The sequence below is a fragment of the Leuciscus leuciscus genome (genome assembly GCF_965113295.1).
Source record: "Leuciscus leuciscus genome assembly, chromosome: 23".
Taxonomy (NCBI): domain Eukaryota; kingdom Metazoa; phylum Chordata; class Actinopteri; order Cypriniformes; family Leuciscidae; genus Leuciscus; species Leuciscus leuciscus.
In genome coordinates, this window is record NC_138747.1 from 3866728 (window position 1) to 3889297 (window position 22570).

At 35.1% G+C, this 22570-nt stretch overlaps 2 protein-coding genes across 4 annotated transcripts in view; one reads left to right on the forward strand and one right to left on the reverse strand.

The window, feature by feature from the left end:
• Window positions 1-22570, reverse strand: part of LOC309487883 (coiled-coil domain-containing protein 30) — a 62370-nt gene that overhangs the window by 15787 nt on the left and 24013 nt on the right. The gene's annotated exons all lie outside the window — the stretch shown is intronic.
• LOC309487916 (serine/threonine-protein kinase pim-2-like) lies at window positions 695-22557 on the forward strand. Of its 3 annotated transcripts, XM_082155892.1 has the most exons (13): window positions 695-1486; window positions 4697-4825; window positions 5459-5587; window positions 6012-6203; window positions 8067-8174; window positions 8584-8805; window positions 8997-9091; window positions 9239-9289; window positions 9532-9904; window positions 10003-10182; window positions 10367-10521; window positions 10791-10883; window positions 16419-22557. In XM_082155892.1, the coding sequence occupies exons 2-11, from the start codon at window positions 4720-4722 to the stop codon at window positions 10465-10467; spliced, it is 1557 nt and encodes a 518-aa protein (XP_082012018.1). In that variant the 5' UTR covers window positions 695-1486; window positions 4697-4719; the 3' UTR covers window positions 10468-10521; window positions 10791-10883; window positions 16419-22557. The 3 variants fall into 3 exon arrangements, with proteins under 3 accessions (XP_082012018.1, XP_082012019.1, XP_082012020.1); XM_082155893.1 differs by lacking the exons at window positions 695-1486; window positions 10367-10521; window positions 16419-22557 and having other exon boundaries at window positions 4704-4825; window positions 10791-11082; XM_082155894.1 differs by lacking the exons at window positions 695-1486; window positions 5459-5587; window positions 10791-10883; window positions 16419-22557 and having other exon boundaries at window positions 4708-4825; window positions 10367-10493.

Sequence of the window (22570 nt, forward strand, 5' to 3'; positions counted from 1 at the left end):
TAATGCATCCTCATTGACAAAAGACATTTATAGGCTATGCTAACAACACATAAAAGCTGGCGTTAGTTTTTCATTGTTTTCATGAAGGACACAAAATTGGAAAAAAACAACATCATTTTTTATGGAATGACCCAGATATTAAGAGCACGTGAAGATGCATAAAATATTGTATTAAATTACTAAATGTTCCTTTCCTCTTATTAGAGTATTTATTTAGCCTGTTTATACTAAATAAAATAAATAAATAAAACCACAAATGTACAGAACAAGATAAAAATAGTTCAGTTTGGTTGAGCGGAAAGATTGAAACCCTTCACAGGGGATTTGGGTGAGAACTGATGTTTGTCTGGGTGGTCTGTGTTTCATCCAACAGGAAATATCATATCAGAACATCATTGCATTGAGTGTTGTGTAATTATGTAACAGACTCTCTCTGGGTTTGGGCGGACACAAACTCAAGCCCATTTTTAACTAACCCAAAGCTGTGGAGCTGTAAAGGAAACTCCTCCTCTAACCGAGCTCACATTCCTTCTTGGACCGTTTTTCCCAAACGTGGGAGTCTATGGAGAGAGTGAGTGAGTGAGTGAGTGGAGGAGATGAGAGAAGGGGAGGAGACCAGCTAAGAAACAACACTGGACTTCAGACGAAAGTTTCCGAAGATCTGTTGGTACGAGCACACACAAGGTAGCTGCATTTTATTTCTTCAACAACAGCGAGTATTTCCTCTCTTAAAATGAGTACTTCCAGACTTTTTAGAGCCTGATGTTCCATGGATGTACTGGTGCATAAAGAACCTATAGATCATCACGTTTACTTTAATGCACAAGAACCCTTAAGACCTAAAAGTCACACCAAGAATATGTCATTTCAAAAGAACCCTATAAAATAGTTCATTTGATCCTGAACCTAAGAGTCAAACTATTTATGTTCTCCGAGACATTCTTCTGTTTGTTTGTTTGTTCATATAGAACAATCCAGAAAAATCTTAGATGTGGAAAAGATTATGTAATCAAAATGTGTCTGTTCTGTTCTGTGTGAGGTGTTTCTGTAGCTTTTATGATTGGTAATTACAGCTCTATAATTTAAAGAACATCTTAGTAAAGTCTTGCATGGCAGAGAGAGCGACTAAAGAGCAAGAACTGTCCGAATCTGTTCCAGGAACGCGTAACGAGAAGCAACTGTCCGGCTCCATCTCCTTGCAGCAGCAGTAGGATTCACCCGTGTCAACATCTCACGCACCCTGGACCGAGTAACAAGCACACCCTGTGTGCGCAACAGGGCTCTTATCATCTGAAACAGATTTTTGAAAGGTTTCTAAATTGACATGAGATTCACAAAACAATGGCACACAAATGTGAATTAAATACAGCCTAAAGATAAAGACCACCAATTACCTCATTTCCAGAATTAGGATATTGGCTCTGAAGTTGCCTCACATGTTGTTCTAGTTCACCATCATCTATTGCAGACAGCATACTTCTAACAGGTATACCCATCAACTTTGACTTCTTGTACAGAAATGATGAGGAGCATCCCAGTATTTCAGCAGTTTTTGCAATTGTATGGCCTTGCTTCAGCAGAAATTCAATGTGTTCTCTGGTAACATCAATGGCTGGTCGGCCTTTTCTCCCTACAAAAAGAAAAAGTATTTTTTTTGTAATTTATATCAGCATACCAATTCTTATACATGCACTGAAATTGCATATAGTTAATAATAATAAACAGAGCAATTCCTAGAGGGTCCTCACCCCATCGGTGCTCTGGCCCTATATGAATAGGCCAGTAGGCTACACTGGAAATGGAGAGACTTGTGGAATTGCAAAAATATAGTATTTATTGCCGTGACCAGTGGACAGAACAGTGGTGTAAGACCAATACATTAATGACTGCATAAATAAGCACATGGATACATAGCCTACAGTAAATCAATAAATATAAAGAATTGTTGCTAAACATAATTCATTTGTGTGAGGATATATATTTTGTTTTAACATGATGCAACTGGAACAGGCTTTTTATTTCTTAGTTACTAGCCTTCAGTTAGGTAAAAGATCGTTTCATGGTTTGTGTTTTTGCCGGGAGTCTGCTAGCTGTTTACCTTGTCATTCCGGAAGTAAACAAAGCTAACTGACTGCCTGCAAAATGGTTATACTGTTTTCCTACACTATTTGAGTATCGTAAGGACCCAACGGACGTTCTGGAGCTCTTGTAATGAGTGTTTTGAGTATCATATTTCATACATCAGGTATGAATGTATATTTCATTGATCAGGTTTTTATAGCTCATATATGCAATTTAATGATAATTGACAGATTAAAAGCCACCAAAATCCTGTTGTGTCATATTTGTCATTTACATTAACATGAAAAATGTAAGTAAGTAAATACATAAATAAATAATAATAATGTATATATTATGCATACATTAATTATGTATAATAATGAATGTATACTTTATCTATGCAAACATAAAAATAAATTATAACGTCAGACCATCGACGTAAATGTCTGTTGAGAGAGCCAGTCATAGCTAGAGATAAGGAAATTAACCCACTTCTTCTTTGATTATGGCGGGGAGTGGAAATTACGTTTTTATGGATATCTAAAATAGAGCAAGGTCATGCACAATAATTTTCACTAGTCATAATGACGTTTGAGATATCTTTAACTTTCATTCTGCCTAGTCAAAATTGAATTACAGATATCTCTATCTGTCGTTTCGACTAGTCACAATTACGTTACAGATGTCTTGAATGACAATTCCAACTATCCAAAATGTAATTACGACTAGTCAGAAAGACGTTGTTGATATCTACAATGTTAATTCCGGATAGTCAAACTATAGTGTTAAAATGTTAAAAGGGCTTCCCATACATCTCTCTGATTTAGTTTAAAATATCTGAATTTCTTTTCTTAAGATGACTGAAAGTCTTACAGGTTTGGAACTATATGAGGGCGAGTAAATTATTACATTTATTTTTTTCCAAAAAAGCAGCAGCTGTGGCGTCACAGGCAGCGCGAGAACCCTATGACGTCACTGAGTTGTTCAGGTCAGCAGCGATTATCAGAATCAGTCAAATAGAGTCTACGCAGCTCGTTGAGATTCAGAATCTGACAGAATACGGTGTCATTTAATATATATACAATATAAATTGAGTTACTTTGACGGAATCTTCAGTTCAGGTGATCATAACAGTAGTTCAGTAGAGTCACTAGCGGACGAAGAGTACAAACGCAGTCTACAACTGTAAACAACAGGCAGAGACAGTGTCAATCTGATATCATATCATGTCTCCAAACTGCCCACTGGACCTGAGAGTCCCTTTGGAGGACCACCCAACAGGTACTGAGTTAATATACATCATTCAGAACTAACACATACTTAAGTAAGGCCGGGGTAATGTATGGCGACTGGCGAGGCGGTTGTTATAGCGCCTGAATCAGCCTGAAGGGGCTGTTATTTTGCTATAACAACCGCCTCACTATACACTATAATTGTATTGATAGGATTTTGCTGGAAATTACCATTTGAACTCACCATTAAAAGTCTCACCTCCGAGGCATCCTAATCTACATTTCATTCCCTCATCCCTCACCCCCTCTCTCTCATACTCAGATCACCTGAATTCACCCAAGAAAATATATAGTTTAATGTGAATGATTATCATCGAGTATTATACATATTTAGTATCATTTGAAATGTCATAAGTGCGACTGGTACAAATGCCTAATTTCCAAATAAGTAAAACAAAAGGTAATAAGGTTTTTAAGAGTTTAGGGATTACTGGCACATAAGAAAGGTGGTCTCCTGGCAAATGGTCTCCTACCCCCAAAAAGTGTAACCTCTGAATGCAAATTTCCATTGTTAGCACATGTTTCCATGTGAAAGAGGTTCTGTCTATATAATGGAATGTAGCAAAGGGTTCGGGGCCTTTCTGTACTTCAGATTAGCCTGAAGAGTAAGACTCTCAGCTTCATGTATAACGTTGGGTTTGCATCTCTTCTCTTTAATCCAGAGCATTTGATGTTTTGTATCGATTATCTTTGAATTGATTATGAAATTGGCATGATACATTTACCTGACATAATAAATTGTTACATTTGATTATTCTGACTGACTTTGACATTATTTTCATTAAAGAGTTAAAAGGAATAGTCAAACATTCGCTCACATTTAATGATGCACAGATATCATTAAAACCTTTTCATTTATTGAGTCAGATGAAATAACGAGAAAATACAAATGAGAAAATGTATTGCATTTAATCAAAAAATACGTTGCCTCGAGAAAAGACAGTAACACGAAGAGACCTTCCGCGCTGGTCGGATGCCGGACTTTGGGCCGACCGAGCGCGAGCCTACAGTTACAATCGCAAAATATCCTTTAATCTGCCAGGAAAAACTGTGACTCAAACTGTGACACAACAAAGAAATGTCCATATGGAAATAGCTCTAAGATAATACAAGTCAGGACTTTAAAGTCATGTTCAGTTAAATAGACAAAATTATGCTGTCCTTCAACATTTTTTAAAGATTTTTTGCATCTCCACAAATTTGTTAGATCGGAAATCCCAACATGGCGGCCATATGCAACTAGCCCATTTCTCTAGTGTTCTTGGAACATGAACTAGTGAATCATTGAGCTGTAATCTGTGCTAATAAAACAGACGTTTCTAATCAATATTTGTTGTTTGCAGAAAAACAGGCAAAAGGGAAGAACATGTTCAAGAGAGGATGGAAGACTCTGAAACAGTCCTTCCAAACCAAAACCAAAGTGCATCCTTTTGTGGCTGAGCAGGAATCACAGGTTCATCCAGACACAGATGGTGAGTCTCCAGTTATAACCACCCTGATTCATGGCCATTTCAGCCTGATGTTTCTGGTGTTAGTCTTCATTTTTCCTTCTCTACTCCTGTTGACTCCTCAAATATGCAGTAAAAAAATAAATAAACACACAAAAAAACATATTTATGTAGTAAAGTCTGATATTTGAGAAACATCACTAACTTGGTCAGTTTTTTAAAAACATTTTTACTAAACTGTACTGTAAATGTTTCTTATGGTGTGACATAACAAAAAACCAAGAACATTTTCAATAAATACGAGACAGGCTTTGTTGTCATCCTTTCAAAACTGCTGAAAATCACACCATTTTAAGATGAGTGAAGCTTGAAATCAAAAGATTGAAGTCTTTTAAGATTCTTTAAATGGATATTTATATTTCTATTATTTCTGTGCTATATTTTATTTTTAAAATTTGCGATATTTACATATTTGTATATTTATAGTAGTCTCTCTGCACTGGTGTCTGCACAAACTCGCTAGATCGGAAATCTAAATGGCGGCCATATGCAACTAGCCCATTTCTCTAGTGTTCTTGGAACATGAACTAGTGAATCATTGAGCTGTAATCTGTGCTAATAAAACAGACGTTTCTAATCAATATTTGTTGTTTGCAGAAAAACAGGCAAAAGGGAAGAACATGTTCAAGAGAGGATGGAAGGCTCTGAAACAGTCCTTCCAAACCAAAACCAAAGTGCATCCTTTTGTGGCTGAGCAGGAATCACAGGTTCATCCAGACATAGATGGTGAGTCTCCAGTTATAACCACCCTGATTCATGGCCATTTCAGCCTGATGTTTCTGGTGTTAGTCTTCATTTTTTCTTCTCTACTCCTGTTGGCTCCTCAAATATGCAGTAAACACACAAAAAATTAAACACAAAAAAACATATTTATGTAGTGAAGTCTGATATTTGAGAAACATCACTAACTTGGTCAATTTAAAAAAAAAAAATGTTTTACTAAACTGTACTGTAAGTGTTTCTTATGGTGTGACATAACAAAAAACTAAGAACATTTTCAATAAATACGAGACAAGCTTTGTGGTCATCCTTTCAAAACTGCTGAAAATCACACCATTTTAAGATGAGTGATGATTATATGTCCCTTATTGCAATACTCAACTGTTCTTTAAGATATTTTGAGATAAATACACATCTTCTTTTATGCCAGGTCCCTCCAAGATGGAGCAAACGCCGGACACAAATCCTGTGGATCATGACATGATGATGTGCCTGCCAGGACAGGTCTGTGAAGATCTATGTGTGCCAGGTCCATCCCAGATTAAGAAAACACAGCATGCAGATCCTGTCGCTCCTAAACTGCCGCCTGTGCCAGAGCCCTCCAGTTGTGATCTGGATGACAGTGAGTCATTATTACCTTTGTTTCATGATACTAGTGCAAAATGCCCATGCAAAATCTGTTTTTGTGTGTGTTTTTAGTAATTGTTGGTTTGGTGCCCGTGAAAGAGACTGTGAACGCATTGAATTCAGGGAGCAGGCTAGGTTACTACAAATGATGGCCGTGAATAAAATATAATATTCAGAAGTAAACAGTGTAGCTGACATATCAGAATGTTTCTTTTTAAACCACAACCTTCTTGGGGCTTCTTTGACAGATATATTTACCGATATCTTTAGCATTTCTAATCAACAACGTCAAACTTGGCACTGCACTTACTCGTGCCCGTAGCGAGACACCTGTCAAGTTTGAAATCCATCGGACTAACGGTTCGAGAGATATGCGAATAACAGACAGACTAGTGCAAAATGCCCGTGCAAAAGTTTTTGTGTGCAAAATCATTTTTTGTGTGTGTTTTTAGTAATTGTTGGTTTGGTGTGTTTGAGTGCTCATTGTTACAATTGCACAGCAAAAGTTCAGTGACATTTTTATTTGTGCATGGTTGAAAGCAAATACTGATACTGACATAATGACATACAATAAATGTGGAACATTGAACTACACGATTCAGGGAGCAGGCTACACAGGGAACTCCAAGCTACTTAAGCTCCACTGCTTTCTTCGACCCTCTCTGTGAGGGTCAAAAGCCAGAGTGGCTAGAGCGGCAAAAGCCAGTGTGTGCTTCTTTTACCGATATATATTTACCCATATTTTTTGCATTTCTAATCCAAACAATGTCAAACTTGGCACTGCACTTTACTCATGCCCGTAGCGAGACACCTGTCAAGTTTGAAATCCATAGGAATAACGGTTCGAGAGATATGCGAATAAAACACACACACACACACACACACACACACACACACACACACAGACAGAACGACGTTCCCGTAATTTATAAATAGATATAATATACAGAAGTAAACGGCGCAGGTGCAAAATCAGTTTTTGTGTGCATTTTTAGTAATTGTTCTTTTCTTGTCCCCATCTATTGAACCAGAAACAAACACACGAAAATGAACCACAAGATATTTGCTTTTAACAGTAGCAACTGGAGTCTAGCAACCAGAAAATTTTACATTTTCACACACACACACAGACAGACAGACAGACACACAGACGTTTCTGTAATTTATAGATAGATTTCTGCCATCTGTTATTTTCTACTTTTCTACTAGGCTATAATTCTGATCCTCTGACATCACGTAAAGTAACTTCTTGTAGCTGATTTGCACCAGATCAGAAATCAAAAGATTGAAGTCTTTTAAGATTCTTTAAATGGATAATTTTATTTCTATTTGATATATTTCTGTGCTATATTTTATTTTTTAATTTTTTTAAATTTTATTTTAAAAAATACATATTTGTATATTTACAGTAGGCATAATTGGTCCAGGAATCAGACATTGTGTATGTTCATGCACCATGAGTCCACGCTAATTTTCTCTTCATGTTCAGTAAAGTGAGCCAAATGAAATGAAAGCCAAATGAAGCCTGGAAATGTATGTTTTGTTTTTAATAAAAGATCAGATAAAATAAGAAAAATAACTTTATCGTTGAATTGGAATCACCAGGCTCCACCCTCGTAATCGTGATAATAGTGAAATAAAATGACTATTAATATTGTGAAATAATATGTTGGGACATTTATGCAGGCATTAAGCAGAAGTCGGGTGGATAGCGTGAGCAATTCCCATTACTTTAGATTTGTAACATTACAGATAAGATTTGAATAGTAAAATGTAAGTTATGTCATTATATCATTGCTTAATTTGACGTCAGAGATGGGTCTAATAGTTTTTTTCATTTGTTTTTTCTTCATTTCAGAAAAAGTTACAGAACATACTGTTGTGGAGCCTTTTATTCCTCCAGCAGATCCAGCTCCTGAACCATCGTCACCTGCTCCAGATCACTCCGGCGTCAAGCCAAATAGTGGTAAATCATTATTTCTCCAACATTATTTTAAACAGTATTATCTTGTTTTCCACTCAAAATAAGGCTTGTTTTTACAGAATATTAAAAATATTTCCCCCATTATAATATTATTTTCTCGACCAGCGCTGACATTTTTTAAATAAAACAATGGATCTAGCAACAGACACTCTACTGACTATAAGTAACTTTTCAACTACATGTCAACTTATTCTAACCCTCTACTAATACTCTACTAATACTCTAATGAGAGTTAGTCGACATGTAGGTGCAATGTTACTTATAGACTTATAGAATGTCTTAAAGGGACCAAAGTAACAATTTGCTGTGACCACTGACATTGATAATTAATATTATAAAAAAATAAATAAAACAAAAACAGTTTTTGATGTCTGAAATGTTCCATCCTCAGGCCTCTGGACAACTGTTTCCACATGTTCTTCTTCGGACTTCACGTCAGTTTTTGCTTGGTTCCTCCCTGATGAAGAAGAGGTTTTGTCCAGTTCTGACAGCCTCGAAGAGTTTCTGTGTTCTCCGCTGCCGGGTCAAGTTCCTGTCGAGCCAACAGAGACATCAACTGGCCGAACTGCTCAGGGTGCCGTGGAGGCTTCTCCAGTGAACAAGAGCTCAACAGGTGAGATTGAAATAAGGCTGGGCAGTGCAAAGTCTACAGATAGAGATTTAGCTATTTCATGCATAACTGAGTCAAGTTTTTAACATGTCCGCTCACATTTACTGTTGCTCGACCAGCACTGATATTTTTAAAATAAAACAATGAATCTAGCAAGCTAATAATTGTCTCATATTTTTCTGTTTGTTTTTCAGAGTCCTTTGAGTCTCTCTATAACGTGGAAAAGAAAATTGGATCCGGAGGATTTGGCAAGGTGTTCCATGGAACACGCAAATTTGATGGCAAAAAGGTCAATCTTACTGAATTGTACAAACATTTTGCTCTTGCATGCATCAAAACACATTTAAAACAATTTACAGATGGTTTAATACTTAGTACAAGGCCAGATGCTTGAATACTGTTACTGTTATTGAAACTGGGTCTTTTTTTTGTGCAGGTTGCCATCAAGCGGATAAGCAAGATTGACAACGATTGCTATCTTAATATTGTAAGTTGGCCAAAACCTGAATGTGTGTTGAGTTGTTTAAGTGCAGATTACTGTAGTTAATACACCCGTAGGAAGCATTAGGTATAAATGTGATTAACAAATAAGCCAAGAGGCACCAAATAACTTTGAGCTGAAAAGGCTCTTTTGAACGCATCTAAAAAGATCAAAGAATAGAACATTTCAAAATAATGTTTTCTTCAGATTTTTACCCAGCTAACCTTCTGTCTGCTTCTTCTCTCTAGCCTGGGTATCCCGAACCTCTCGTTACAGAAGTGGCGCTGATGCTGATGATGAGGCGAGAACCCATAAGCCCCCTCATCATACAACTATACGACTGGTTTGAACATCCTAGAAAATTCACTCTGGTTATGGAGTATCCGGAACCCTGCGAGACCTTGAAGGACGCAATTTCTCGTAGACCTTGGTCTGACTTGTTTTCAAAGGCCATCATGGTACAGGCTGTGATGGCAGTGAGAGTCTGCCACGAACATGGTGTTTTCCATAGTGACATTCATGCGCTGAATTTCCTGTTGATGAAATACGAGCTCAAGCTGATAGACTTTGGCTGCGGTCAGCTATTTAGTAGTGAAGGCTACGAGAGCAACACATACAGGGGTGAGCATTTTGGGAGTGTGGAAACCTGAAGGACTTACTAATTATTTGATGATGCTTTAAAAAAAAAGCTCAACAATGTGCAAATGTCTTTCTTACAGGAGCTCCGGGATACTGCCCACCTGAAATCTTGACAGAACCTCGATTCCACGCCGTCCCAGCAAATGTCTGGTCTCTAGGAGTGTTGCTGTACGAGTTGTCGAACAAATGTCTTCCTTTTAATAGTGCAACGGAAATCACACAAGCCGAAGTTACATTTGAAAACCCCAACTTATCCGAATGTGAGTGAATAATGATGATAACATTGATACACACACATAAAGCAAACGATTTGTACAGAAAGTAAAAGGTTGTAGTGTGTCAGAATTTTTATATATAGCTCAACGTATAGCGAGAGCTGTTTTCAAAAATGCCAGGTCACATGGTCATTACTAACCAGTTCTCTCCTTATTAAAATGTGTACAGACTGCAGGGATCTGATTAGACAGTGTCTAGACCGGGATCCATCTAAACGCCCCTGTTTAAAGCAGATATTTCAACATCCATGGTTCCATGAACATCCATGATGGTACACTAAACTAGATTGGAGAAGTTGAGGAGATTCACTCGATCAGTTTCAGGTGTGAGGAAGTGTAACAGGCAGAGTAGGATTAAATTCTGGATTATTTGTAGTGAGATTTTCAAATTTGTGTTCATTGTAATGTTCTTGTTATAGTCAAATCACCTTCATTTATATAGCGCTTGATACTATACAGATTGTTTTAAAGCGGCAGTCCTGTAGTAAACAGGAAAATAACAGAATCAGTAAACCAAACAGAATTCAATTCTGTTCTAGCTCTAAAAAAACATTCATGAGTTGACTTGTTCATATACTCTTTGTTTTGGATAGGAAATAACATACTTGCTGAGAGCTCTGAGATCGAGACTTGACCCGAAGCCAGAAGTCCAACACCAACCTGACAGAAACTCAGAGCCTGTCCACGTATGGCAAGCCGTTTTAACATTTAATCATTTAAACCGACTAGTCTCTATTTTCATGCTACTAGTACTTATTTTTTAGATACTAGTATCTATTCCATTAAGTACTAGTACTTATTCATTAGCTACTAGTGCTTATTCTTTAGGTACTAGTGCCTATTCTTTAGATACTAGTGCTTATTCTTTAGGTACTAGTACTTATTCAATAGATACTAGTACTTATTCATTAGATACTAGTACTTATTCATTAGATACTAGTACTTATTCATTAGATACTAGTTCTTATTCATTAGATACTAGTACTTATTCATTAGATACTAGTACTTATTCATTAGATACTAGTACTTATTCATTAGATACTAGTTCTTATTCATTAGATACTAGTACTTATTCATTAGATACTAGTACTTATTCATTAGATACTAGTACTTATTCATTAGATACTAGTACTTATTCATTAGATACTAGTACTTATTCAATATATACTAGTACTTATTCATTAGATACTAGTACTTATTCATTAGATACTAGTACTTATTCATTAGATACTAGTTCTTATTTATTAGATACTAGTACTTATTCATTAGATACTAGTACTTATTCAATAGATACTAGTACTTATTCATTAGATACTAGTACTTATTCATTAGATACTAGTTCTTATTTATTAGATACTAGTACTTATTCATTAGTTACTAGTACTTATTATTAGATACTAGTACTTATTCATTAGATACTAGTACCTATTAAATAGATACTAGTACTTATTCATTAGATACTAGTACTTATTCCAATAGTGACTAGTAACTATTCTTTTGTTACTAGTAACAAATAAAAATGTTTGCTATTGACTTCTATGGGGATCTGTCATTCAGATATCAACTATTCAGTTCTGACTAGTATGTATTCCAATTGTGACTAGTACATATATATTAGATACTAGTAGTTATTTATTAGGTACTAGTACTTATTTTTTAGATACTAGTACCTATTAGTAGATACTAGTATGTATTCAATAAATACTAGTACTAAGTCATTAGATACTAGTACCTCTTAAATAGATACTAGTACCTATTAAATAGATACTAGTACTTATTCATTAGATACTAGTACTTATTCAATAGATACTAGTACTTATTCATTAGATACTAGTACTTATTCATTAGATACTAGTACCTATTAATTAGATACTAGTACTTATAAATTAGCTACTAGTACTTATTGAATAGATACTAGTAACTATTTATTAGATACTAGTATTTATTCCAAATGTTACTAGTAAGATTTTTTATTTTACTAGTCACAACTGCTTTTTTACTCGTCTTATGTTATGACTAGTCAGAACGGCCACTGGATAGTTCAATTAAAAATCTTACTAGTAAAATAAAAAATCTTACTAGTAACATTTGGAATAAATACTAGTATCTAATAAATAGTTACTAGTATCTATTGAATAAGTACTAGTAGCTAATTTATAAGTACTAGTATCTAATGAATAAGTACTAGTATCTATTGAATAAGTACTAGTATCTAATGGATAAGTACTAGTATCTAGTATCTATTTAAGAGGTACTAGTATCTAATGACTTAGTACTAGTATTTATTGAATACATACTAGTATCTAGTAATAGGTACTAGTATCTAAAAAATAAGTACTAGTACCTAATAAATAACTACTAGTATCTAATATATATGTACTAGTCACAATTGGAATACATACTAGTCAGAACTGAATAGTTGATATCTGAATGACAGATCCCCATAGAAGTCAATGGCAAAAATTTGTATTTGTTACTAGTAACAAAATAATAGTTACTAGTCACTGTTGGAATAAGTACTAGTATCTAATGAATAAGTACTAGTATCTATTTAATAGGTACTAGTATCTAATGAATAAGTACTAGTATCTATTTAATAGGTACTAGTATCTAATGAATAAGTACTAGTATCTATTTAATAGGTACTAGTATCTAATGAATAAGTACTAGTATCTAATAATAAGTACTAGTATCTGTTGAATAAGTACTAGTATCTAATGAATAAGTACTAGTATCTAATGAATAAGTACTAGTATCTACTGAATAAGTACTAGTATCTAATGAATAAGTACTAGTATCTATTTAATAGGTACTAGTATCTAATGAATAAGTACTAGTATCTATTTAATAGGTACTAGTATCTAATGAATAAGTACTAGTATCTAATAATAAGAACTAGTAACTAATGAATAAGTACTAGTATCTAATAAATAAGAACTAGTACCTAATAAATAACTACTAGTATCTAATATATATGTACTAGTCACAATTGGAATACATACTAGTCAGAACTGAATAGTTGATATCTGAATGACAGATCCCCATAGAAGTCAATGGCACATTTTTTTATTTGTTACTAGTAACAAAAGAATAGTTACTAGTCACTATTGGAATAAGTACTAGTATCTAATGAATAAGTACTAGTATCTATTTAATAGGTACTAGTATCTAATGAATAAGTACTAGTATCTAATAATAAGTACTAGTAACTAATGAATAAGTACTAGTATCTAATAAATAAGAACTAGTATCTAATGAATAAGTACTAGTATCTAATGAATCTATTTAATAGGTACTAGTATCTAATGAATAAGTACTAGTATCTAATGAATAAGTTCTAGTATCTAATGAATCTATTTAATAGGTACTAGTACCTAAAGAATAAGCACTAGTATCTAAAGAATAGGAACTAGTACCTAAAGAATAAGCACTAGTAGCTAATGAATAAGTACTAGTACTTAATGGAATAGATACTAGTATCTAAAAAATAAGTACTAGTAGCATGAAAATAGAGACTAGTCGGTTTAAATCATTAAATGTTAAAACGGCTTGCCATATTATCACAAAACAATAGAACGCCGGAAGTAGCCGTGAAGCAGTGTACTGCGTCTTCCGGTTATTGCGTTCACCATGGCTGCCTATGGCAAGCCGTTTTAACATTTAATCATTTAAACCGACTAGTCTCTATTTTCATGCTACTAGTACTTATTTTTTAGATACTAGTATCTATTCCATTAAGTACTAGTACTTATTCATTAGCTACTAGTGCTTATTCTTTAGGTACTAGTGCCTATTCTTTAGATACTAGTGCTTATTCTTTAGGTACTAGTACTTATTCAATAGATACTAGTACTTATTCATTAGATACTAGTACTTATTCATTAGATACTAGTACTTATTCATTAGATACTAGTACTTATTCAATAGATACTAGTACTTATTCATTAGATACTAGTTCTTATTTATTAGATACTAGTACTTATTCATTAGATACTAGTACTTATTCAATAGATACTAGTACTTATTCATTAGATACTAGTACCTATTCATTAGATACTAGTACTTATTCATTGGATACTAGTACTTATTCATTAAATACTAGTACTTATTCATTAGATACTAGTTCTTATTTATTAGATACTAGTACTTATTCATTAGATACTAGTACTTATTCAATAGATACTAGTACTTATTCATTAGATACTAGTACTTATTCATTAGATACTAGTACTTATTCATTAGATACTAGTACTTATTCATTAGATACTAGTTCTTATTTATTAGATACTAGTACTTATTCATTAGTTACTAGTACTTATTATTAGATACTAGTACTTATTCATTAGATACTAGTACCTATTAAATAGATACTAGTACTTATTCATTAGATACTAGTACTTATTCCAATAGTGACTAGTAAGTATTCTTTTGTTACTAGTAACAAATAATTTTTTTTGCCATTGACTTCTATGGGGATCTGTCATTCAGATATCAACTATTCAGTTCTGACTAGTATGTATTCCAATTGTGACTAGTACATATATATTAGATACTAGTAGTTATTTATTAGGTACTAGTACTTATTTTTTAGATACTAGTAACTATTACTAGATACTAGTATGTATTCAATAAACACTAGTACTAAGTCATTAGATACTAGTACCTATTAAATAGATACTAGTACCGATTAAATAGATACTAGTACTTATTCATTAGATACTAGTACTTATTTAATAGATACTAGTACTTATTCATTAGATACTAGTACTTATTCAGTAGATACTAGTACTTATTCAGTAGATACTAGTACTTATTCATTAGATACTAGTACTTATTCAATAGATACTAGTACTTATTCAATAGATACTAGTACTTATTCATTAGATACTAGTACTTATTCATTAGATACTAGTACTTATTCAATAGATACTAGTACTTATTCATTAGATACTAGTACTTATTCATTAGATACTAGTACTTATTCATTAGATACTAGTACTTATTCAGTAGATACTAGTACTTATTCAATAGATACTAGTACTTATTCATTAGATACTAGTACTTATTCATTAGATACTAGTACCTATTAATTAGATACTAGTACTTATAAATTAGCTACTAGTACTTATTCAATAGATACTAGTACCTATTTATTAGATACTAGTATTTATTCCGAATGTTACTAGTAAGATTTTTTATTTTACTAGTCACAACTGCTTTTTTACTCGTCTTATGTTATGACTAGTCAGAAATGCCACTGGATAGTTCAATTAAAAATCTTACTAGTAAAATAAAAAATCTTACTAGTAACATTTGGAATAAATACTAGTATCTAATAAATAGTTACTAGTATCTATTGAATAAGTACTAGTAGCTAATTTATAAGTACTAGTATCTAATTAATAGGTACTAGTATCTAATGAATAAGTACTAGTATCTAATGAATAAGTACTAGTATCTATTGAATAAGTACTAGTATCTATTTAATCGGTACTAGTATCTATTTAATAGGTACTAGTATCTAATGACTTAGTACTAGTGTTTATTGAATACATACTAGTATCTAGTAATAGTTACTAGTATCTAAAAAATAAGTACTAGTACCTAATAAATAACTACTAGTATCTAATATATATGTACTAGTCACAATTGGAATACATACTAGTCAGAACTGAATAGTTGATATCTGAATGACAGATCCCCATAGAAGTCAATGGCAAAAAAATGTATTTGTTACTAGTAACAAAAGAATAGTTACTAGTCACTATTGGAATAAGTACTAGTATCTAATGAATAAGTACTAGTATCTATTTAATAGGTACTAGTATCTAATGAATAAGTACTAGTATCTAATAATAAGTACTAGTAACTAATGAATAAGTACTAGTATCTAATAAAAAAGAACTAGTATCTAATGAATAAGTACTAGTATCTAATGAATAAGTACTAGTATCTATTTAATAGGTACTAGTATCTAATGAATAAGTACTAGTATCTAATGAATAAGTACTAGTATCTATTGAATAAGTACTAGTACCTAAAGAATAAGCACTAGTATCTAAAGAATAGGCACTAGTACCTAAAGAATAAGTACTAGTAGCTAATGAATAAGTACTAGTACTTAATGGAATAGATACTAGTATCTAAAAAATAAGTACTAGTAGCATGAAAATAGAGACTAGTCGGTTTAAATGATTAAATGTTAAAACGGCTTGCCATAGGCTGCCTGTTATCGCTGGACTACTTCGCTCTCGCATCTCCCAAAAGTTGGTCAAGACGATGTGGTGCGACTCGTGAATGAACACTCCGAGGTAAAATCTTCCAAGCTGGAGAAAGGATACAAGTTCTTCTACGAGAATTGTATCTTTAATTATAGAGGTAAGTGGCTCGAATTCTGTTGGCGAGTTCTCGCTGATTGCTAGCTTGTTATGTTTAATAAGCTAATCGTCAGCTTGTTAGATAGGTTCTGTCATATTCGTACTCAAAGCGAGGAAGCAATAATGCAAGTAAAAGTGTTTATTTAGAATTCTCAAAGTCAGATTAAACACAGAACAAACACGGTGGCAGTTGAGTGGCGCAGGGACCTCGATGGGCGACACAGAAGATGACGGTGGTGAATGGTGATGTCCGTGAATGAAACAAATGAAGTAAATCCAGAACAGGAGCGAGGAACACACAGCAACACCAACGGGAACACCGACTCACGAACACGCCAGACTGAAGAACAACGGAGAACGCCAAACAGGAACAGGATACAACACGAGGAGACTTCACAACGATCTGACAATGAGAGGACAGAGAACGTGAGTATTCGGTTGTTAAGTCGTGACGTAACCACTCTCCAATAATACTCTTTCCGGGTCCAAAGTCCAGGTCCTCTCTACCTACCTACCGCTTTCGCTAGTGTTTTGGTTATTATTGAGTGTTTTTACAATGCCGCAGTGCTGTGTCCCGTGTCCCGAGCTAACTCACTTCAACCTCGTAAATCTTCTTTTTCATTGATGACTCTACCCTTAATTATGCCACCTGAGTGATGAGCTACACTAACCACTCTGTTGGTGTTAAAGGAATTTAAACCCTTTTTGACCGCCAAGGGTGCCTCACTAAGAAGGACGTGATCGTAAATAAATTTACAGGTTCCACCATTGTTATTTCTGGACGAGAGGAGCGCTTGGACCCGGAAAAGGCTAAACGTCACGCGTGACGTCAGACTTAACAATCGGATAAGAAGGCGCGTTGATCAGCTCCAGCTGGCGCCGTTAGTGAGCTACAGCTGTCACCACTAATCAGCGGTGACGATCCGGACCACGCCCACACACACACACACATACAACAACAATGACACGAGACAAGAAGAAGACAGTGAATTCATGAACCGTGACAGGTTCAAATACAGTCAAAAAAAGGTATCCTATTGAATAGTTAGAACAATGTGACTGATTATTAATGCTATTAAGATATTTTGGCTTTCACTTGGGTATGTCAGTGTCAGTGATTATTAAACTTTTGCCTGAGGAGCCCAAATGGCTCTAGCTAACGTTAATGGCGCGAAGTTTGGATGGTCACTTTGGCTACATTAATGTTCCGAAATGCCATTGTGGCTGTTTAAGAATCACAGGTTAAGGTTAAGTTGTATGTGGTTAACATTAAATATTGAATCCTTTTTCAGTATGATGTGATAATATTTCCCCTTTTTACTGCAGTGTCAGATTTAGTGAGTGAGGAAGTGGTAGTGCAGGCGAGCTGCTACCGTTCTATGCGAAAGAATGAAGAGCCACATACACTGCAGGTTACATTGTCAGGAGTCCGAAATCATGCTCTAGTCCCTACTCATCAATTTGCTTTACCGGTTTCCTGTAGTCTTTTATCAACAGGACATCATGTAGATAGTAGCCTAATCTTTCTGATCCCTGATGGATTTCATCAGATTTTCAGTTTGGATCCAGACAGTGCTACAGTACCAAAATACACCACACTTGTAATGTGTAGTGAATAGAGTATGGTTTCAGACCTAACGTTACACAGGTTCAGGTGCATTTGTTCAGTTCTTCTGCTGTTGCAGATGTACCTTTTTTGTTGTCCTGCTGCTGTTGCCTTAATTTTGTTCAAACTAGTTTCACAGTAATGTTCCTAGTGTCAAGTAAATGCTTCTTACTGTATTGCCTAAACATCCAAACTTGTGTTCTCCATTTCTAAATTGTGCTGCATGCCGTTAAACCTGTGGAATTAAATGGATGCTCCTGCTCGTGTGCTGCTGGAATGGCTTTATGCAACCATGTGGTAGCACTTCTGTTTCAAACGGCTCATTACTGCACCATGGGGCTGAAAACTGTGCCAACCCCACTGTCGTGCACCGGTGTGCTTCAATCATGGCACCGACCAAGGACACAGGTAAGTTTGTCAGATGCAAGTTGTGTGTTTAAAGTTTGTAAGTGCACACTGTTGGAACACTGATTCTTCACTACTGGTGTAGATGTTTCTGCACAGTGTATCCATCTACACCTCATCCATATTAATTGTTCACATGGTAATATAACATTTGTGTATGGAAGTAAAATAAATGACAAATGTTTTTTAAACAAAAAAGCTTGTTGAATTGCACTTTTTGAATTGCACAAAGCTTGCATTTTTATGGACTGAAATTCAACATGGTTGTATATTTAAGCTGTGAATATTTCAATTTAAAACATTTCACACACGTTTTCATTAACAAAAATCCAACAATCCATATTCACCTTTCAGATTTCACTTCCAAAATATTCATTCCGTTTAAAAATACAACCCATAATATTCGACATGCAATTTTCGGTCCATTTTATTTTGGGCATGACGCACACCTTTTAGATTTTTGATATTTAATCAAATAAACTGTCAAATCATGTGTAAATATTGCTATTTTTCAGTAGGTCTACTGTATGTTCTCATATTTATTTTAATATCAACTAGGCCTATCTGAAAAGTTTGCATCATGCCTGACACCTACTTGAACATTTTACAGTTGGTTTTATGACTGTAAGTCATTCTCTTCAAGCTAGAAGTTAGAAATTTGTTGAAGCAGGGTGTCAGGTTTAGAGATGAATCAAACAGGTGATTAGAATAAACAGTAATTTATTTGGAACAGAAGCACGGAACCATCAGATGTATAATTGAGTTGATATAGGCAATGTGGAATTGAATAATGAACTCAGCTGGAGAAATAACAGAATGTCTTTTGCAGATGGAGGTGACCAGGCTGGAGAACGGAAGATGAAGGAGATCAGCGGTGATGGCAGATGGTAAACAGGAACACAGACTGAAGATGAGTATCGCAGGTAAGTAGAACAGAGATTGTACCGTGTTGGTCGATGATATATCCCAGGAACTGAACAGAGGTGGTGTGGAACTCGCACTTCTCCAGTTTTGAGATAAAGTTGGTGAGCTCGCAGTTTCTCAAGGACCTGTGTGATGTGGTGTCGATGTTCAGAGAGGTCTCGGGAGTAAATGAGGATGTCATCGATGTATACCACCACAAATCGATTGAGGAACTCCCAAAATACCTCATTCATGTAGCCCTGGAATACCGCTGGAGCGTTGGACAGGCAAAAAGGCATAACCCGGTATTCGTAGTGCCCAGAGGGTGTGATGAAATAATATAGAAAGTTTTTGGGGCAGACCTGACCTGTTGAAAAGAGATGGTATTCATCCCTCCTGGGATGGTGCTGCTCTTCTCTCTAGTAATATGGCACATAGTCTTAGAGCTCAAACTTGACAATCTGGGCCTCAGGTCAGGAAGCAGACAGACTGGCTAAACCGACCGTCTGCTAGCTGTCTCACGTCACCAAGGTCAGATAAATCCCATCACAAAGAGCCTCTTTCACCTAGATATCATCATATAGAGACTGTGTCTGTTCCCCAAATTAGGACATACAAAAAAACTCCTAAACCCATTCAAGGGTAAAAATTTAATTGATGTTCATCAAATAAAAAACAGATATAATACTGATGAACAAATGATAAAGCTCGGGTTGCTGAATATTCGATCCCTTACTTCAAAAGCACTTATTGTTAATGATATGATTACAGACTATAATCTAGATGTGCTGTGTTTGACAGAAACCTGGCTAAAACCAAACGATTACATTAGGCAAGGCAAGTTTATTTATATAGCACATTTCATACACAATGGCAATTCAAAGTGCTTTACATAGGAGAAATTAAAATAATTAAAAGAAATAAGAATAATTAAAACAGTTTAGAAAAATAAAATAAAATACAGTACAGTACAAACAGTCGGACGAACAGCGGCACAGTGCTCATTCAGTAAATGCATAGCTAAACAGAAGTGTTTTGAGTCTGGATTTGAATGTGACTACTGTAGGAGCACATCTGATCTCTTCTGGAAGCTGGTTCCAGCTGCGGCTGGCATAATAGCTAAAAGCGGACTCGCCATGCTTAGAGTGAACCCTTGGTATTTCTAGCTGATATGATCCTAATGATCTGAGTGATCTGTTGGGTTTATATTCAGTGAGCATATCTGCAATGTATTGAGGTCCTAGGCCATTGAATGATTTATATACCAGTAATAATACTTTAAAATCAATCCTAAATGTAACTGGGAGCCAGTGTAAAGACCTGAGGACTGGTGTGATATGTTCATATTTTCTGGTTCTGCTCAGAATCCTGGCGGCAGCGTTCTGTATGAGCTGCAACTGTCTTATGGTCTTTTTGGGAAGGCCAGTGAGGAGTCCATTACAATAATCCACCCTGCTGGTGATGAAAGCATGCACAAGTTTCTCTAAGTCTTGTCTGGAAACAAAGCATCTAATTCTTGCAATATTTTTTAGATGATAGTATGCTGATTTAGTTATTGCTTTGACATGACTACTGAAACTAAGGTCTGACTCTAGTGTCACACCAAGATTCCTGACTTGATTTTTAGTTGTTTGACCCCTAGAGTGAAGGTATGTGTTCACCTTGAGAACTTCATCTTTGTTTCCAAACGCAATGACTTCAGTTTTGTCTTTGTTTAATTGAAGAAAGTTTTGACACATCCAACTGTTGACTTCGTCAATGCATCGGCACAGGGAGTCAATGGGGCTGTAATCGTTAGGCGAAAGGGCTAAGTAGATCTGTGTGTCGTCGGCATAGCTGTGGTAAGCAATTTGGTTCTTTCTCATTATTTGGCTCATTGGGAGCATATACAGGTTGAACAAGAGTGGCGCAAGAATTGAGCCTTGAGGGACTCCGCATGTCATGGATGTCCACTCAGACTTATGGTCTCCTATACTCACATAATAACCTCTCCCATCTAAGTATGACCTGAACCATTTTAGGACTATCCCAGAAAGCCCCACCCAGTTTTCCAGCCTGTCAAGAAGTATGTTATGATCGACAGTGTCAAATGCAGCACTGAGGTCGAGTAGTACCAGCACTGATAATTTTCCTGAATCAGTATTTAAGCGAATATCGTTTATTATCTTTATGAGCGCTGTCTCTGTGCTGTGGTGCGGTCGGAAACCAGATTGAAAATTGTCAAAGTATCCATTCGAGCTTAAGAATTTGTTCAGCTGATTTAAGACAACTTTTTCAATGATCTTGCCTATGAAAGGAAGATTTGAGATCGGTCTATAGTTGCTTAATATGGTCTTATCCAGATTGCTCTTTTTCAGGAGGGGCTTGACAACTGCAGTTTTCAGGGAGTTTGGAAAACTCCCAGAGAGAAGTGAGGCACTTACCACTTCTAAAAGATCTGCTTCTAAACTGTTTAACACACTTTTGAAAAAAGATGTGGGAAGTGTGTCAAGGGCGCATGTTGATGTTTTAAGGTGCTGTACGGTTTCTTCCAAAATTTTGCCATCAATTTCTTTGAAATCAGACATAGTAACTACTAGGGATGTCCCGATACCACTTTTTCACTTCCGATACGATACCGATGCCGCAGCTTTGGCTATTTGCCGATACCGATATCAATCCGATATTTTTATTTTATTCTTGAACTAATACTACTAATAATAAAATATATGGAAGCACTTTGCTCAATTAGCCACATAAGAACATCTCACTCAAATGGAGAACAAATACTTCTCCAGTATATAGTCCACAACAACAGTTGATAATGAAAGACTGCCACACTTTATTCAAAAGACCTTGAGATATGTTTGGTAACCTGAATGAATTTAAAATTAATTTGCTATATTTTAGATCAATATATTTGTTTCCTTAAAATGTTTATTAACTTTAACTTTATTCTAATCTGAATTATAAATAATTTATTTCTGTATAAAATAATACTACTTTTAAAAACACATTTGATTTTCTTTTTTAATCAATGTAGAATGTGTAAATTAAAAATAAACAGATTAGTGCTCTGTTTTAGGACAAGAAATGAAAAGTC

Excerpts from the sequence above, each read along its gene's own strand:
- LOC309487916 (XM_082155892.1), top strand. The coding sequence starts at position 4,720 with ATGTTCAAGAGAGGATGGAAGACTCTGAAACAGTCCTTCCAAACCAAA. Across the intron at positions 6,204-8,066 it reads CAGTTGTGATCTGGATGACA|AAAAAGTTACAGAACATACT; the intron begins GTGAGTCATTAT and ends TCTTCATTTCAG. Across the intron at positions 8,175-8,583 it reads CGGCGTCAAGCCAAATAGTG|GCCTCTGGACAACTGTTTCC; the intron begins GTAAATCATTAT and ends TTCCATCCTCAG.